This window comes from Erinaceus europaeus, chromosome 14, assembly GCF_950295315.1.
Source record: "Erinaceus europaeus chromosome 14, mEriEur2.1, whole genome shotgun sequence".
Classification (NCBI taxonomy): domain Eukaryota; kingdom Metazoa; phylum Chordata; class Mammalia; order Eulipotyphla; family Erinaceidae; genus Erinaceus; species Erinaceus europaeus.
Genome location: NC_080175.1, coordinates 79,932,571 through 79,948,691, shown reverse-complemented (window position 1 = coordinate 79,948,691; position 16,121 = coordinate 79,932,571). Strand labels below are relative to the sequence as shown.

At 37.9% G+C, this 16,121-nt stretch overlaps 1 protein-coding gene across 2 annotated transcripts in view; it reads right to left on the bottom strand.

Moving 5' to 3' along the window:
• VPS8 (VPS8 subunit of CORVET complex) overlaps positions 1–16,121 on the bottom strand; it is a 208,117-nt gene that overhangs the window by 184,512 nt on the left and 7,484 nt on the right. For both annotated transcript variants that reach the window (XM_060172095.1, XM_060172094.1), the window contains exons 4-6: positions 13,184–13,277; positions 7,833–7,865; positions 6,832–6,886 (exon numbers count right to left, since the gene is read on the bottom strand). In XM_060172095.1, coding sequence (XP_060028078.1) covers positions 6,832–6,886; positions 7,833–7,865; positions 13,184–13,277 — 182 coding nt within the window. The remainder of the gene's footprint in view (positions 1–6,831; positions 6,887–7,832; positions 7,866–13,183; positions 13,278–16,121) is intronic.

The following is a 16,121-nucleotide window of genomic DNA, read 5'->3' as shown; positions in this document are numbered from 1 at the left end:
TAACTATGGACAACTATGGGAAAAAGTACTTAGTGAAAATAAGAAATGGGGGGTTTTGAGGTGGCCCACACAGAAGAATTCATGTCTGGCCATCACACAGAAGCGCCTGCGAGGAGGGAGGAAAGCATCACAAACAGTGGGGTAGTGCTCCTCTCCTCTCTCTCCTCATTCTCCCTCTTCCCTTTCTCCTCTCCTCTCTTCTTCTTCTTCTCCTTTCTCTCCTTCTCCTCCTTTTTCTTTTTTTAATATTAATTTTCCTTTTTGTTGCCCTTGTTTTCATCACTGTTATTATTATTGTTACTACTGCTGTCATTGTTGTTGGACAGGACAGAGAGAAATGGAGAGAGGAAGGGAAGACAGAGAGGGGGAGAGAAAGGCAGACACCCCTGCAGGTAGGGAGCCTGGGGCTCAAACTGGGATCCTTGCATGGGTCCTTGTGCTTTGTGCCATATGTGCTTAACCTGCTGCGCTACCACCTGGCCCCCTCTTCTCCTTCTCCCTCTCCCTCTCCCTCTCTCTCTCTCTCTCTCTCACCTTCCAGCAACAAGAAAAACATGGCTGAACAGGGACTGTGCAGGGCTGCGGCAAAAGATGAAGAACCTCTTCCAAATGCTTAATTCTGTAGTTATGTTGAAAGAATCTGAACAAAGGAGCGAGGAAGATGAAATTGATAACTCTTTCTGCATTCTATTTCTCCAGTGACTTCTTGATCTCATTCATTTAAAAAGATAAATTTGGGAGCCAAGAGATAGTTCACTGGTACAGTCCACTTTAATATGTACAAGGACAGACCAAGGTTCACGTGGGAACACCATACACTGTAAGTTTCACGAATATGAAGCACTGCTGTGGTCTTGGTCTCTCTCTCTCTCTCCCCATCCCCATCTTGAATTAAAAGAAAAAAAAAAAAAAGTAATTCCACTGCGAGTGGTGGAGTCACACAAGCTTGAAGCCCTAGCTGGAAAAGATAAATCCTATTCCCCCCTTCTCTCTGCAGTCCCCTTTGTCCGTTGTTAGGGAGAGATATTATATTAGCAGCACATCAATTTTTATTTATAAAGTCACACTTGGTGGACATTTTCAACTTAGACTGTTTTTGTTTTGTTTAAGATAGAAAAAAAAGAGAGTAAAAAAAGACCACAGTCCCAGTTTCCTTCTATGCATCCAAGGCAAAGCAGTACACTAGCCAAGAGAACTAGTTCAATGACCCTGTCAACTTAGTTTTCTTTTTATTATTATATTTATTTATTTTCCCTTTTGTTGCCTTTGTTGTTGTTGTTATTATTGTTGTTATTACTGATGTCGTCATTGTTATATAGGACAGAGAGAAATGGAGAGAGGAGGAGTGAAAGACAGACACCTGAAGACCTGCTTCACCGCCTGTGAAGTGACCCCCTCCCGCAGGTGGGGAGCTGGGGGCTCAAACCGGGATCCTTATGCCGGTCCTTGCACTTTGCACCACATGCACTTAACCCACTGTGCTACAACCCGACTACCCAATCAACTTAGTTTTTAATCAAACTAAAATAGGTTCTTTTAAAAGGACAAAAAACAGGAAGATTATCATCTTTCCTCTAAACTTCAACGAGTTAATATACAGTTTAAATAAGAAAACGCCTATGAAATTTTTGAAAATTATCAAATGGTACCAACATATAGAATTATTAAGGATAATAGTTCAATGTTTAAAACATTTTGAAGCTCAAAGATCACAAAAACTGTATCTGTTTGATACTGCAATGAACTATACCTCTATCTTTTACTAGCACATGTAATTGTTTGTTTGTTTTGTTTTTTCCTTTGTTGCTGAGAGGACTCCACTGGTCTGGGCTGATCTTTTTCCCTCCAGACAGAAAGAAACTGAGACAGAGAGGCAAAGGGAGAGAGGGAAAGGCACCACAGCGCCAAAGCTCCCATATGACAAAGAAACTCACTCTGCAAGACAACTACCTTTGCCAGCCCAGTATATCTTTCAAAATACCCATTTCTTAGGGTACAGCTCTTCAGGATTTTGTGGGCTTAAGAGTAATGTACTGGGTAGTAAAAAAAAAAAAAAAAAAAGAACAAAGAAAAAAGAAGCCACAAGGAACATGTGAAGTCTGTATAGCTATACAGTCTAAAGTTGGATGTACTTCAAGCTATACAACCTAAAGTTGGATGTACTTCAAGCTATACAACCTAAAGCTGAATGTACTTCAACAACTGCTGCTCTTTCCATTCACTAAGATCAGCCCAGTTTTCTATTCCTTCATCCCTACTTTGTTTCAACTGGTTCCCAAGGACCGTTAAAGAAGGATTACCTAGATTCCCAGAAGGAATCAAATTTAATTGTGTGTAGAACTCTATTTACATTGCCAGTATCCTCCATTCTTCAATATGTCCCTTTAAAAAAAAAAAACTCTTTGTGCATATTAGAAGACTGAAGAAGCAAAAGAGAGGGAGAAGAATCTCTAGAAACATCTTTCTTCAATGACCATAAAACAGCAGGAACACTTTTACCTGACCTTCACTTAAAGTTCTTCCCTCTATAAAGCCCGGAATCTCAGAACACACTAAGTCCCCATGGCTGACTGGCTATTTTCTAGAAATCTAATGCTCAGGAAGAATCTAATGCGCAGGAAGAATCTAATGCTCAGAAAGAATCATCTAATGCTCAGAAAGAATCTAATGCTCAGAAAAAATCTAATGCTCAGAAAGAATCATCTAATGCTCAGAAAGAATCTAATGCTCAGAAAGAATCTAATGCTCAGAAAGAATCTAATGCTCAGAAAGAATATTCTAATGCTCAGAAAGAATATTCTAATGCTCAGAAAGAATCATCTAATGCTCAGAAAGAATCATCTAATGCTCAGAAAGAATCTAATGCTCAGAAAGAATCTAATGCTCAGAAAGAATCTAATGCTCAGAAAGAATCATCTAATGCTTAGAAAAAATCATCTAATGCTTAGAAAGAATCTAATGCTTAGAAAGAATCTAATGCTTAGAAAAGAACTGTTTTCATTTTCAAACCTATTCTTGTCACTGTAATGTTATCACATTTTAAACGTGTAATTAAATAATATGTACAATATGTTAACTCTTAAAAGGAAAGAATGCTGTTTCTATGAAATTTCAGTGAAGGCTTTATAATATCTGGTAAAGAGGAGATGCTTCAAAGATGTCATGACACAGGTATGGTTGTGGCTGGACAAGAGAACTGCTGAAAGCTGAAAGGAGTTTTGTGAAAAACTAGAATTTTGCTCTCGTGGACAGATTAAGAGAGACTCCTAAGTTTTTACCTTTCTTCTTTTCAATAAAAATACAAATTTTACATAGCCATCATGGATGTAGTTCAAACCTGAAAAATACACCTCAGACCTCCAACTGGGTAGTTTCTACCTCAAAGAAAAGCTATGAACTACATTAAAAGATTAAAGTGAAAATTAGGATTTGTACATTCTCAGATAAAACAAAACATTAAAAGTGTGTATATATTTATAATTTTGAACAATTCCCTGCTTTGCCTAATCTTTCAACTAGATGGTTTTTCTCAGTAAGCATTTCATAAAAGGGTATCAACTGTCATTGATACCATTTTCTTTCAACATAAAAAAGGCAAAAAAAAAAAAAAAAAAAGAGTCACTCATGCAAACCAAAATTACTATACCTTTTCCTTTGAATCCATGGAGGGAAAAAGATCAAAAGAGAGAGAAATGCAAGAAATCAGTTCAAAAGTTCAGGGAAAAGACAGGTAAATCTTCAAGAGTATAAGTGACAAGTTTGAGTTTTCTGTAGGAATAATACTAAATGTGATTAATATGTCTCTGAGATTTAGGAGTATATTCAGATGTTGACTAGTGGGAAAAGACAAAATGCAAAATATTCAAATTACAGTAAATAAACCCAAGTCCATTAAGTTTGATAGAAACAAAAGAATAAAGACAAAAAGAACTTATTAGAGTTTACAAACAACCTCAAAAGTGGAAAATTGAGGGCCTTGGGATAGAGGACATCTTTATTAAGATTAGAATTTTAAGACCCTATATGTTAATTTTTAAAAGGATACACAGTAAAAACTATATACCTATAACTTCATATGAACAGGCAGCATATATCAACCTTTCAGACTTAAATGATAGGAGGCTGGGGATGTAATTCAGAGACACAGCATCTATCTCCCATATATTGGGCCCTAGATTCAATCATCAAATAACACACACACACACACACACACACACACACACACACACACACACACACACACACACACACTATCATTTTAATGAGGCAGAACACTATTCGAACGAGCATCTAATGGTATTTAAACAAGTACAGTTCTATCTACTGTACTTTTTCCTATGATAAAAAGGTTTTTAAAAGATTCAACCTCTAATGTAAACATGGTCTTATTACTCTGCCAATTGTTCCTGGCTTTCAAGGAAATTTTAATCTATTTGTTAAAAGTTCACTGCCTAAATATCTGGCTATAAAAATACTAAGTACAATCATTAGTGAATGACATTACAGTGATATATTAGTATATTAATGTTTTATTAAGACCCCAAAGTATAGCCAGAATATTATGACTCCTTTTCAAAGTGTTCATGGTGGCAAACTTCCTTTTCCATGAAAGCACAATGAAAGATTATTATTTTGTCATGTTTACAGGAAAGATGCTGGGGTCTAAAAATACTACAGAACAGGCCGTAGAAATTAAGGAAAGAGGATCAAAAGGCAACATATTCTAATTTTCATTTTCCGAGTACTCATTTTAGTTTATTGCTGTGAACTCTGTGTGGGTTTGATTGTACGAACAGATTCTTACAGCCTCCTGGTAAAGAAAGGTTGTTGTCTAAGCTTAGTTGAGGAACAGTAAATACTGGTGCTAAGTGGGAACAAAAAAATCAAGATGCATTCTGCTGACAAGCATGCAGTACACTCTAGCCCATTCACTGGAGTGTTTCTTTTCTTCATAGATCTTGGAATTTGTAAACTAAGGAAACTGAATTAAAAGACCTTTACTGATCCCTTCCCAAAGCTCTATAAAAGAAATGTCAATCAAGTCCCCATCTGAATCAACCAACATTAACACCTGGTAGGAGAGCAAGTGGTGAAATTTTCTACAGGACAATTAGTAATGGACCTTGAAAAAATCATGTTGAGTGAAATAAGTCAGAAACAGAAGGATGAATATGGGATTCTCTCACTCTCAGGCCGAAGTTGAAAAACAAGATCAGAAAAGAAAACACAAGTAGAACCTTAAATGGAATTGGCGTATCGCACCAAAGTAAAAGACTCTGGGGTGGGTGGGTGGGGAGAATACAGGTCCAAGAAGGATTCAGAGGACCTAGTGGGGGTTGTATTGTTATATGGGAAACTGGGGAATGTTAGACATGTACAAACTATTGTACTTACTGTTGAATGTAGAACATTAATTCCCCAATAAAAAAAAAATCAGGAAAAAAAAAATATATATGTGCGCGCTCAACCAGGTGCGCCACCACTCGGGCCCCTCCACCTTCCTCTCTACTTCTAATTTAGCCTATCCAAAAAAGTCAGTCTGTCAGACTCCATATATGACAAAAAAAAAAAATTAAATTTTAACAAATTTACTATAATATTAAAAAAAATAATTCTAAAGTTCTCACAAGACAATTTCATTTTTTTTCTCATCTCCAGATAATTAATCACCTTTGAAAAAACTAAGTGTTAGAATCACATGATAAGTAAGACTGGGCATAATGAAAAATATGTAAATAGGAAGTCAAATTGTTTAACTATAAAGGGAAGGCAACCAGTTACTCAGTCCTGTGGTAAACACAGATGCCAGGCCATATAGGCCAGCTGTTCACTATTAAAGTATTGTCAAGCAGTCATCATTATACAATATCCTGGAGACCAGCTTTTACAATACCTCCTCAAGATTTACTGACCAGGGAGGGACAGAGGCACTAGAGCATCACTTAAGAGCATCACTCTGGTACATGCAGCAGCGAGGATTCAACTTGGGAGTTCACACCAACACCACCCACTGTGCCGCCCCCCCGTAGGAGGCGGAAAGTATAATAGGAGACTGGCAAGATGGCTACCCAAGGTCTCTTTCACCTTCATGTGCTTCTTGTCTAGGTTTGCAGTGTTATTATCCTAAAAAATAAAGTCATCAAGAAGAAGATAAACTTATAATAAGCAACAAAAGTAAGCTGAGCCAAGTAGTTTTTTTTTCTTTTTTTTAAATCTGTGGGCTTTTTCTCTTTTTTTATATTTATTTATTTTCCCTTTTGTTGCCTTTGTTGTTGTTTTTTATTGTTGCAGTTATTGTTTTGTTATTGATGTCGTCGTTGTTGGGTAGGACAGAGAGAAATGGAGAGAGGAGGGGAAGACAGAGGGGGGAGAGAAAGACACATACAGACCTGCTTCACTGCTTGTGAAGCGACTCCCCTGCAGGTGGGGAACGGGGCTCGAACCCGGGTCCTTATGCTGGTCCTTGTACTTTGCACCACCTGCACTTCACCCGCTGCACTACTGCCCGACTCCCGAGCCAAGTAGTTTTAATTATGAAAATATTAGCTGCTAACATTTAAAACTGTGCGTTCCCCTGCCCCCCAAAATAAAACTGACTGTATAAACTATAATTAAAAGACTTATGGGGGCAGGGAAGTAGCTAAGTGGGTAGAGTACAGGACTTGCATGTATTAGGCCCCAGTTATGATCCCTAATGTCACATGTGCTGGGTAGCTCTGGCCTCTCCCACTATCTCTCTCAAAATAAATAAGTAAATTGCAAAAAAAAAAAAATTATAAAAACCAAAAGCCTGCTTATTATTTAAATAGGGGAAGAGCTTATAAAATTTACCAAATATGAGAGCCAATCCATGAGATGTACCCACTGCGATCAGACTGGACACTGCCTGAGAACAAACGACAGGAAGATCACATTGTAAGATTACATCAAAGGTCTTGAAATAATCAGAGTTGAATTTATTAGTATTCTCTCCTGTAAACTGCAGATGACATGCCAAGTATTACAAACAGGGAGCATTTCATCAAGGATACAAAACGGGAAATGAAACTCAGGACATTCCCATTTCTAGGAATCCTTCTAAATCTACTCTATGGGTACCAATGTCAAAATAGCATATGTTCAGCATTATAGGCAAAAAACATGCCACTTAGCTTCCTCTAGAGTCATCTTTTTTCAGAAAACTTCAGGGTTCCAGACCAAAAGAAGAGGCAATTATGCTACCAAGTCAACAGCCTCTATAAAGAAGGGATAAGAAACCTCATCTCCAGTTTATTCATAGGAGCTAAAGGCACTAAAAATGTTCAACATTCAGCCCACTTCCTCTCCAACTCACTAATAAGGAAGCCAGAGGAGGCAGCCAGAAACAGTAGAGAAAAGAAGGCACTATTGTGTTTTCAATAGCATCCCCCAATTCTCTGTAATCAGGCCACAGATTTGCTATTCACAGGGTAGGCACCAGAGTTCAGAGCTGTTAAATGCAGTATTTACCACAAAATGATTTTATCAAATACTTTTTATAACCAAAATGAGGCCAAATCTCAGAAATAGCAAATCCACTTAGGCAGGGTACTTATCGTACACATGACACGTAAACTTGGAAAAGGCTATTATTCCATTATATGCTTCAAACAAAAGGCTGAAATCTAACAATACACTTGGAAAGAAAGAGAACACTCAACATGGATGCATTTTAAACCTAACTATTAACAAAAAGTGATTTGTGAATTTGCTGTCAAAGTAATTCGTTACAACTCTGAACATAACAAAAATACATCTAAGGAAACCTAACTAGAAATCTTACCTTTAAAGGACTACTTGAAAAGTATACTTACGATTGCTGTAGGCAAGCCAGCATCTACTTTGTCCTAAGTGGAAAGAAAGAAAAAAAAAAAAGAACTTAAGAAAACACTCATTTGAAAACAGAAAATGACATACGGCTATCTCTTTACATGCACTTTGGTCCAAATCAGTTCATTAAGAAGGTGGAGTCTTTACCCTTAAGATAAACTACAAAAACCTCTATATACCAATAAAATACAAAACTCATGAGTGGATCATTTCATTTTACTAGTTAGAGTAGATATTTCAGGAATATTATCACCAGTGAAAATGTAAGAGGAAAGTATCTTCATTTTCAATAATGTGAATATAAATTATAAGCATTACAGGTCACAATGCAGGAATACATAAAAGTTTTGGAAAAGGGAAATGTATGCAAAAGATATTCTTCATCTAAGTAGGAGCTTCCTACCCAGATCATTAAGTAACCCCTAGATAAAACCCAAGGGGGAGGGTGGGGAACGTTAAGATAAAGCCCCAGTCAGCAGTCAGTTCCTAAGTATAAGCATATAAAATATTATGTACTAATTCCAGAAGCTCCTTATCAGTAATAGTATGACCTTGGCAAAGTCACTTAGTCCTTCTGCATATTAGTCTCATCTATTTAAGGAAACAGCAAATACTGCCCAATCTATCTCAGAATTGTCTTGAGGAACAAACTGAATGTAAAATCCATATAGGGGTCAGGCAGTGGTGCACCTGATTAAGCACACACTCTACAATGTACAAGGACTCAGGTTCAAGCCCTTGGTCCCCACCTGCAGGAGAAAAGCTTCATGAGTGGTGAAGTAGAACTGCATGTATCTCTCCATTCCTCTCACCCTCTCTATCTCCCCCTTCCCTCTCAATTTTTCTGTTTCTATTCAATAATAATAATAATAAATATTTTAAAAAGCAAAGCATACCCCCAATGATAATAATAATAATAAAGTATCCATATAAAATATAATGGTATGTTTTAGCAAAAACATGCAGATACAGATTACATTACTTGATTCTCAAGCTAAAAGATAGAAAGTGGTGCGCAAATGGCGCAAAGCGCAAGGACCGGCGTAAAGATCCCGGTTCGAGGCCCCCAGCTCCCCACCTGCAGGGGAGTCGCTTCACAAGCGGTAAAGCAGGTCTATAGGTATCTTTCTCTCCCCCTCTCTGTCTTCCCCTCCTCTCTCCATTTCTCTCTGTCCTACCCAACAATGACGACATCAATAACAACAACAATAACTACAACAACAATAAAAAACAACAAGGGCAACAAAGAGGGAAAATAAATAAATATAAAAAAAAAATAGAAAGTGGTATGGGGCCCAGACGGTAGCATACCTGGTTAAGCACATATAGTACTATGTGTAAGAACCTACCCAAGGATCCAGGTTCAAGCCCCTAGCTCACCACCTGCAGAGAGGATGCTTCACAAACCATGAAGCAGGTCTGCAGTTGTCTCTCTCCCCCTCTCTCTATTCCCTTCCTCTCTCAATTTCTCTCTGTCTTATTCAATAAAATGAAAAAAATGGCTGCCAGGAGCAGTAGATTCATAGTGCTGACACTGAGCCCTAGCGACAACCCTGGAAACCAAAACAAAAGGGGGAGGCAGGGGTAGATAGTGTAACGGTTATGCAAAGAGACTCTCATGCCTGAGGCTCCAAAGTCCCAGGTTCAATCCCTTGCACCACCATAAGCCAGAGCTGAGCAGTGCTCTGGTAAAATAAATAAATAAATAAATAAACAGATAAGTGGTACTATTCTGTCTTCCAGATTAAGAAAACAGAATTCAAGAGTTTAACCGATCTACCCAGTATCACCTAGGAAGTGACAGATTATGTTTTAAATTCATGGCTTCTAGTTTCCAGGCTAGGCTCTTTTTATAACTACTATATTTCCTTCCTATGTCTGTTCCTGTCAATTATATGTCATATTAAATGTAATAAAATATGTATACTATTTATAATAGATGTATAAATCATATATGATATGTATATTATACACTGCATTAAGTGTGTGTATATATATATATTATATATATATGCAGTCTATTAATCTCTCTGAAGTCAGACTCTATTTTAACCAGCTTTTTAGAGTTCCCCCAGGAAGCAACTTTTTGCACAATGGTCATACAAAAACTCTCAGGCATGAGGCTCTGAGGTCCCAGGTTCAATCCCCCACACTATTAGCCAGGGCTAAACAGTGCTGAGAGAAGAAATTTAAAAAAAAAAAATGATGTTACTCTAGTGTGTGGGAATATGAGAAAGAATAATTGGCAAGCACAAAAGCTACTATGTACAGTTTTTGAAGATAGGACTACACCTACTTTGTGCGTTACTTGTGTGTATAAAGCACACTTAATATCCATGGCAATTAAGATGCATGGAATAATTATTTGCTAAGTGATTTTCGTGTCCCAGGTATTTTAAAAAAGTGAGGCAGCCGATGAAGAACATAAAATATCCAAAATTGAAACTCAAAGAGTGAAACTGGAAGTCACCTAACTTTAAAAACTAAGAACCGGGAGTTAGGCGGTAGCACAGTGGGTTAAGCGCAGATGGCACAAAGCGCAAGGACCTGCGTAAGAATCGGGGTTCAAGCCCCCGGCTCCCCACCTGCAGGGGAGTCACTTCACAGGCAGTGAAGCAGGTCTGCAGGTGTCTATCTTTCTCTCCCCATCTCTGTCCTTCCCTCCTCTCTCCATTTCTCTCTGTCTTATCCAACAACGATGACATCAAGAACAATAATAATAATTACAACAATAAAATAAGGGCAACAAACAGGAAAATAAATAAATATTAAAAAAAAAAAAAAAAAACAACCTAAGAACCACATTTTGGCGATTGCAGAATTTTAGTATTTGGTGCTGAAATATCTTTGAGTAGTCCTCAAATGCCAGAGGTAACAGAATCACCTGAGATACTTGTTAAAATTCAGAGCCCTATGCTACACTGCTAGGCACTCCAATTCAGTAGGTCTGGGGTAGTGTCCAGATATTTACACTGACTTGAGGCATAAACACCGCAAGAAATTCTTACACACTGAACACATTTGATAGAAAACACTGTGCTAAGGTAACCCGTTATCTTGGTTGATCATAGCAAATGACAACTATCCATCCTTTAAAAGTGAATCTGAATTAATTTTAAATGCACCCAAATGTCATGTTCCTTTGAGGAAAGTTCCAAAATTAAACAATGAGGTTCATGACTCCTGAAGTTTCATCTTCGTAAGTATTTTCCACAAGAAGACTACAAAGCTGTGATGATCAAGGCTCTAGGCAGCCCTAATAATAGCAACACTCACATGGTTTTATTATTAAGCAACTCTTCAGGAAAAAAAAAAATGCCCAGATATATAACTAGCTTTACATGTTAATAAACCAACCATCACAGAAAAGCATACAACTTAAATTGAGCTGGTAATCCAAAATGAGGAGGGCACAGTATGAGGACTCACAGGAAAAGCAGTTTTCATTTGAACATACCAAAGGAGCTCAGCCATAGCGGTGGAATAAGAACAGAATGCAAACACTCTGGGATTTATTAGAATTTTTTTTCTCCTCTTCAAGAGGGAGGAGAAACCCTTTTAAATAACAGATTTATCTAATCATTGTTCAGTGTCTGAGTTTTAGTTCAGTCTCCATTATTCAAAATATTTTTAAAACTGCACAGGTGGGTCAAATGACTGTTCTGGTTCATCTTGATTTTGAAAGGAATGAATTTCATCACCTACATAAGGATTAAATTCAGAAAACGTCATGGAAATGTAATCCTTAACAGGTGGTTCCCATTCTAGCAAATATGAGTTACTCTCCACCTAAAAGGGGAAGGGCAATTGCCCAGGTTTCCCCCATTATTTGACTATCTCTCTATTTAAATTGACTCCATGACATATGAGCTGGGTCTGGGTATACCAACTGCCCATGGAGAATACTTTTTTTGGTATCTGTAATAAAAGCTCTCTCTAGTAAAACAAAATTGCAGTGCAGTTATGGTGTCACAGTGCCACTTCTGTAACCCTCCAAAAAAAAAAAAAGAGAAAGAAGAAAAGCAAAAAAAGCTCAAAACTTTCATTTCTTTCCCAAACTGAATATGCAAAATACCAGGTAAACTATTGGGGAAAAAATATTCTGAGATATAAATCTATTACCAGCAATGTCGTTAACATCATTATCATCAGATCCAGAATCAGTGTTTATGGACTTAATAGGATATTTGTATTAACCCAGTGCTCTAAATTATTTTCAAAACAGATATTCTAAGGGGCCAGGAATTGGTGCTTCTGGACTAAGTGTACACATTACAGTGCACAAGGACCCAAGTTCAGGTCCCTGGGACCCACCTGCAGGAGGGAATCTTCATGAGTGGTGAACCAGGGCCGCAGGTATCTCTCTTTCCTCTCTATCTCCCCTCCCCCTCTCAATTTCTCTCTGTCTGTATCCAGTAATAAATAAATAAATGTTATTTTTTAAAAAGATATTCTATTCCAGTCATTTTCTTTCTTTTTTTTTTTAACTTTATTTATTGAATTCAATAGGACAAAGAGAAATTGAGAGGAAGGGCAGACAGAGAAGGAGAGAGAGACAGAGAGACACCTGTAGCCCTGCTTCACTACTGTGAAGCTTTCCCCATACAAGTGGGCTCAAACCTGGGTCTTTATGCACTGTAGTGTGTGTGCTTAACCCGGTGCACTGCTGCCCAGTCCCTATTCCAATCACTTCACACTGGCCATGTTCACCAATACTAACTCCACTTCACAACAAAGAAGCATGACATTTGGAGCCAGGAACTCTAATTTTGAGTAATTGCTCTGCTATCTCCAAACCCAATGATGTAATACAAGTTAATATCACCACTCGCTGCTTGTCTTCTCATTTGTAAAAGAGGACGTGGCTTTCCCAACTTTCAAGAATAAATAAAATAAGGTACATGAAAAGACTCTTGTGAATTATTATTTTTTTAAAAATTCACTCCATTGTAAAAGATTCTGATCAATCTTTCTCCATATGAAAAGACTCAAAAGAAACCAGCACGCTACCTCAACCAAATACATAAGATAGCAACTAACTAGAAAGGAATCTAAAGAAAAGGCAGATAGTGTTTCTTTTAGGTTTGCTGCCATATTTCATTTAGGCACACCCGAGACTTTGAGCAGACCTTTATTTCACAGCTGTACTAATTTCTACGTCAAGATGTGTAGCCATGTCTTATGCATCAAAAATAATCACACAAAAACCATGAAAGCCAGATTCTATTTTTCTTGAGCCCCAGGCCAAGAGAAGTGCTGTGCTTTGTTTTATGCTCATTCCTACTTCATTATGCCATTGTAGGTTATAAAGTTGGGAAGCAAACAAAATACTTACAGCTGCAGACACTATCTGGGCAGAAATCCCCTTCAAAAGTGAATGTCGCATAACTGACCCATGGAGTGAAAAAGAATCAGGTAATTTCTTCTTCCTAAAAAGAAGGAAGGAAGGAAGGAAGGAAGGAAGGAAGGAAGGAAGGAAGGAAGGAAGGAAGGAAGGAAAATGTTTAACAATTGAAATGGCAGTATTTCAAAGCTCTAAAAGAAAAAACACATTAAAATAGGAAGAACAGAATACAACACTGCTTTTATTCTGCTTTGCAAAGAGGCACAGTCTAACAATCCAACATCAAGATTTTCTCATGAACCCACTATGACCCTCAGACAAGTACAAACAGGAAAATGAACAAAGTTACCAGCCCATTTTCACATATTCAAAACAGTCCTTGCTTACTTAATATAGCAAGAAGTTCTACTACTTATCAGAAAGTTGTCTCCTGCCCTACATGTGTCTACATTACTTCTTCCCTTGTCCACCTTTCTTACTCTCTTTCTGTCTAGAACCACTCTCCATTCTTAACCAGCCATTTCAAATCCTGAACTCATCTGCAGCTCCTACTAACAGCTCCTTTTACTTTTCCTATTTATCATTGTGTGCAAAATAATTTTTAAATTTGTACAAAATGCTACTAGAACCTATCCTATGTGACTAAGCATGTGCTCTAAGTATCAAGATCCCTATTCTCAGGCTGGGGAGATAGCATAAGGGTTATGCAAAAAAGAAAGAAAGAAAGAAAAGAAAAGAAAAGAAAAGAAAAGAAAAGAAAAGAAAAGAAAAGAAAAGAAAAGAAAAGAAAAGAAAGGGAGAGAGAGAGAGAAAGATGACTCATGCCTGAGGCTCTGAGGTCTCTGGTTCAATCCCTAGCACCACTATCAGCCAGAGTTGAGCAGTGCTCTGGTCTCTGTCTGTCTGTCTCTTTTACTGTATCTCTCTCATCAAAATGAAATATTTTTTTAATTTAAAAAAATTAAGAAAAAAAAAACACTCCCTATTTTCAAGGACCTAAGAGGCCTGTTAAAGAGACGAATACATAGCTCTTTTTTTTTTTTTTTTACGGTAGAGAAACAGCTCACCAGTGGAGCATAAGACATGCAAATCTGAGGTTTGAGGCTCAATCTTTGACATTGCATGTGTCTCACTCATTTTCTTCACTCATAAAAATTAACAAATCTTTATACAAAATAAAAATATATGTGTTAGGCAACAAAACTAAATAAAGCATTATAAAAATGGTTTGAAATTGAGAATTCAGTCATGATTACTAAGGGAATATTAGAGGTAATTACAAAGAAGGGAAGACAACTAACCTTGATCAACAAATAGCCAACAGAAGTCTGCAAGACATCAAAAAAGCACAAGCAGAGCAATCCAGGAAGTGGTGCACTGACTAGCAAGCTGAATTTAAAAGTACAAAGTCTGAAGTGAAGCATGCGTCCTGATATTGGGGCAGCGTGGAATGTTCCTACTCATGACCACAGAATGTGAGCTCAGATCTACAGGGATGCAGAGGTCACACACGCTCCTAAGCTGAATATGGGCCCCAGATCACAGCAAATCAGTGGGGTTTATAGTCAACAATATTTATACAACTTTCCCAGGGGAGTCGGGTGGTAGCGCAGTAGGTTAAGCACACGTGGCGCAAAGTGCAAGGACTGGTGGAAGGAAGGATCCTGGTTTGATGCCCCGGTTCGCCACCTGCAGGGACGTCACTTCACGGGTGGTGAAACCGGTTTGCAGGTGTCTATCTTTCTCTCCCCATCTCTGTCTTCCCCTCCTCTCTCTATTTCTTTCTGTCCTACCTAACAACGACCAGATGAATAACAACAACAATAAAAACTACAACAACAATGAAAAAACAACAAGGGCAACAAAAGGGAAAATAAGTAAATAAATTTAAAAAAAAAATTTTTTTAATTTATACACTTTTCCCATATTTGGGAACTACTCTCTTCCCTGATCCAGCTTTCTGGTCCTTTTACCAACTATGACATCATCTCCCCAGACAATAATATGGATCCGCCTGCATATCAAATTTCAGGCTCAGGGGGAAAACAAACAAACAATTGGTATAGCCACAGGCCCTTTGGAATATAACTATAATATGCCTACTAGTTATCTACGAAACGGAGACCCTTCCCCCCAACTCTTCATCTGCACTATCCCAGCCTTTAGGTTCATGGTTAGTAAACAATTTGTTTGGCTTTATATGTTAACTCTCTTTTCCGACACCAGATTCCAGATGCTAGCATGGTGCCAACCAGACATCCCTGGACAGACAACCCCAATGTGTCCTGGAGCTCTGATTCCCCAGAACTCTGCCCCACTAGGGAAAGGGAGGGGCAGGCTGGGAGTATGGATCGAACTGTCAACATCCATGTTCAGCGGGGAAGCAATTACAGAAGCCAGACCTTCCACCTTCTGCATCCCACAATGACCTTGGGTCCATACTCCCAGAGGGATAAAGAATAGAAAAGTTATCAGGGGAGGGGATGGGAAATGGAGTTCTGGTGGTGGGAACTGTGTGGAATTGTACCCCTCTTATCCTATCATTTTTTGTCAGTGTTTCCTTTTTATAAATAAATAAATAACAATAAAAGTACAAAGTCAGGCTGGTGAAATAGCTCACATGGAGTGCACTGTTTTGCCATATGTGTGTGATCAAAGTTCAAGTGGTTTCTCTCTCTCTCTCCTCCCTCTCATTCTCTAAAAAATAATCAAAATAAAATCACTTTATAAAGAAAGTCCTGAGTTCAGTTCCCATGTGCCATGCTGGAGCGACGATCTGGTCTGTTCTTTCTCTTTATGATAATTAAATAACTTTTTAAAAAAAAAAAAAAAGCACAGGAAGAAATATGATGATGTAAAGATAAATGTACATAGAAAATGTGAGTGTGCACAGGGACCAGGAGGATAGAAGTAGAGATGCTTAGAAAGT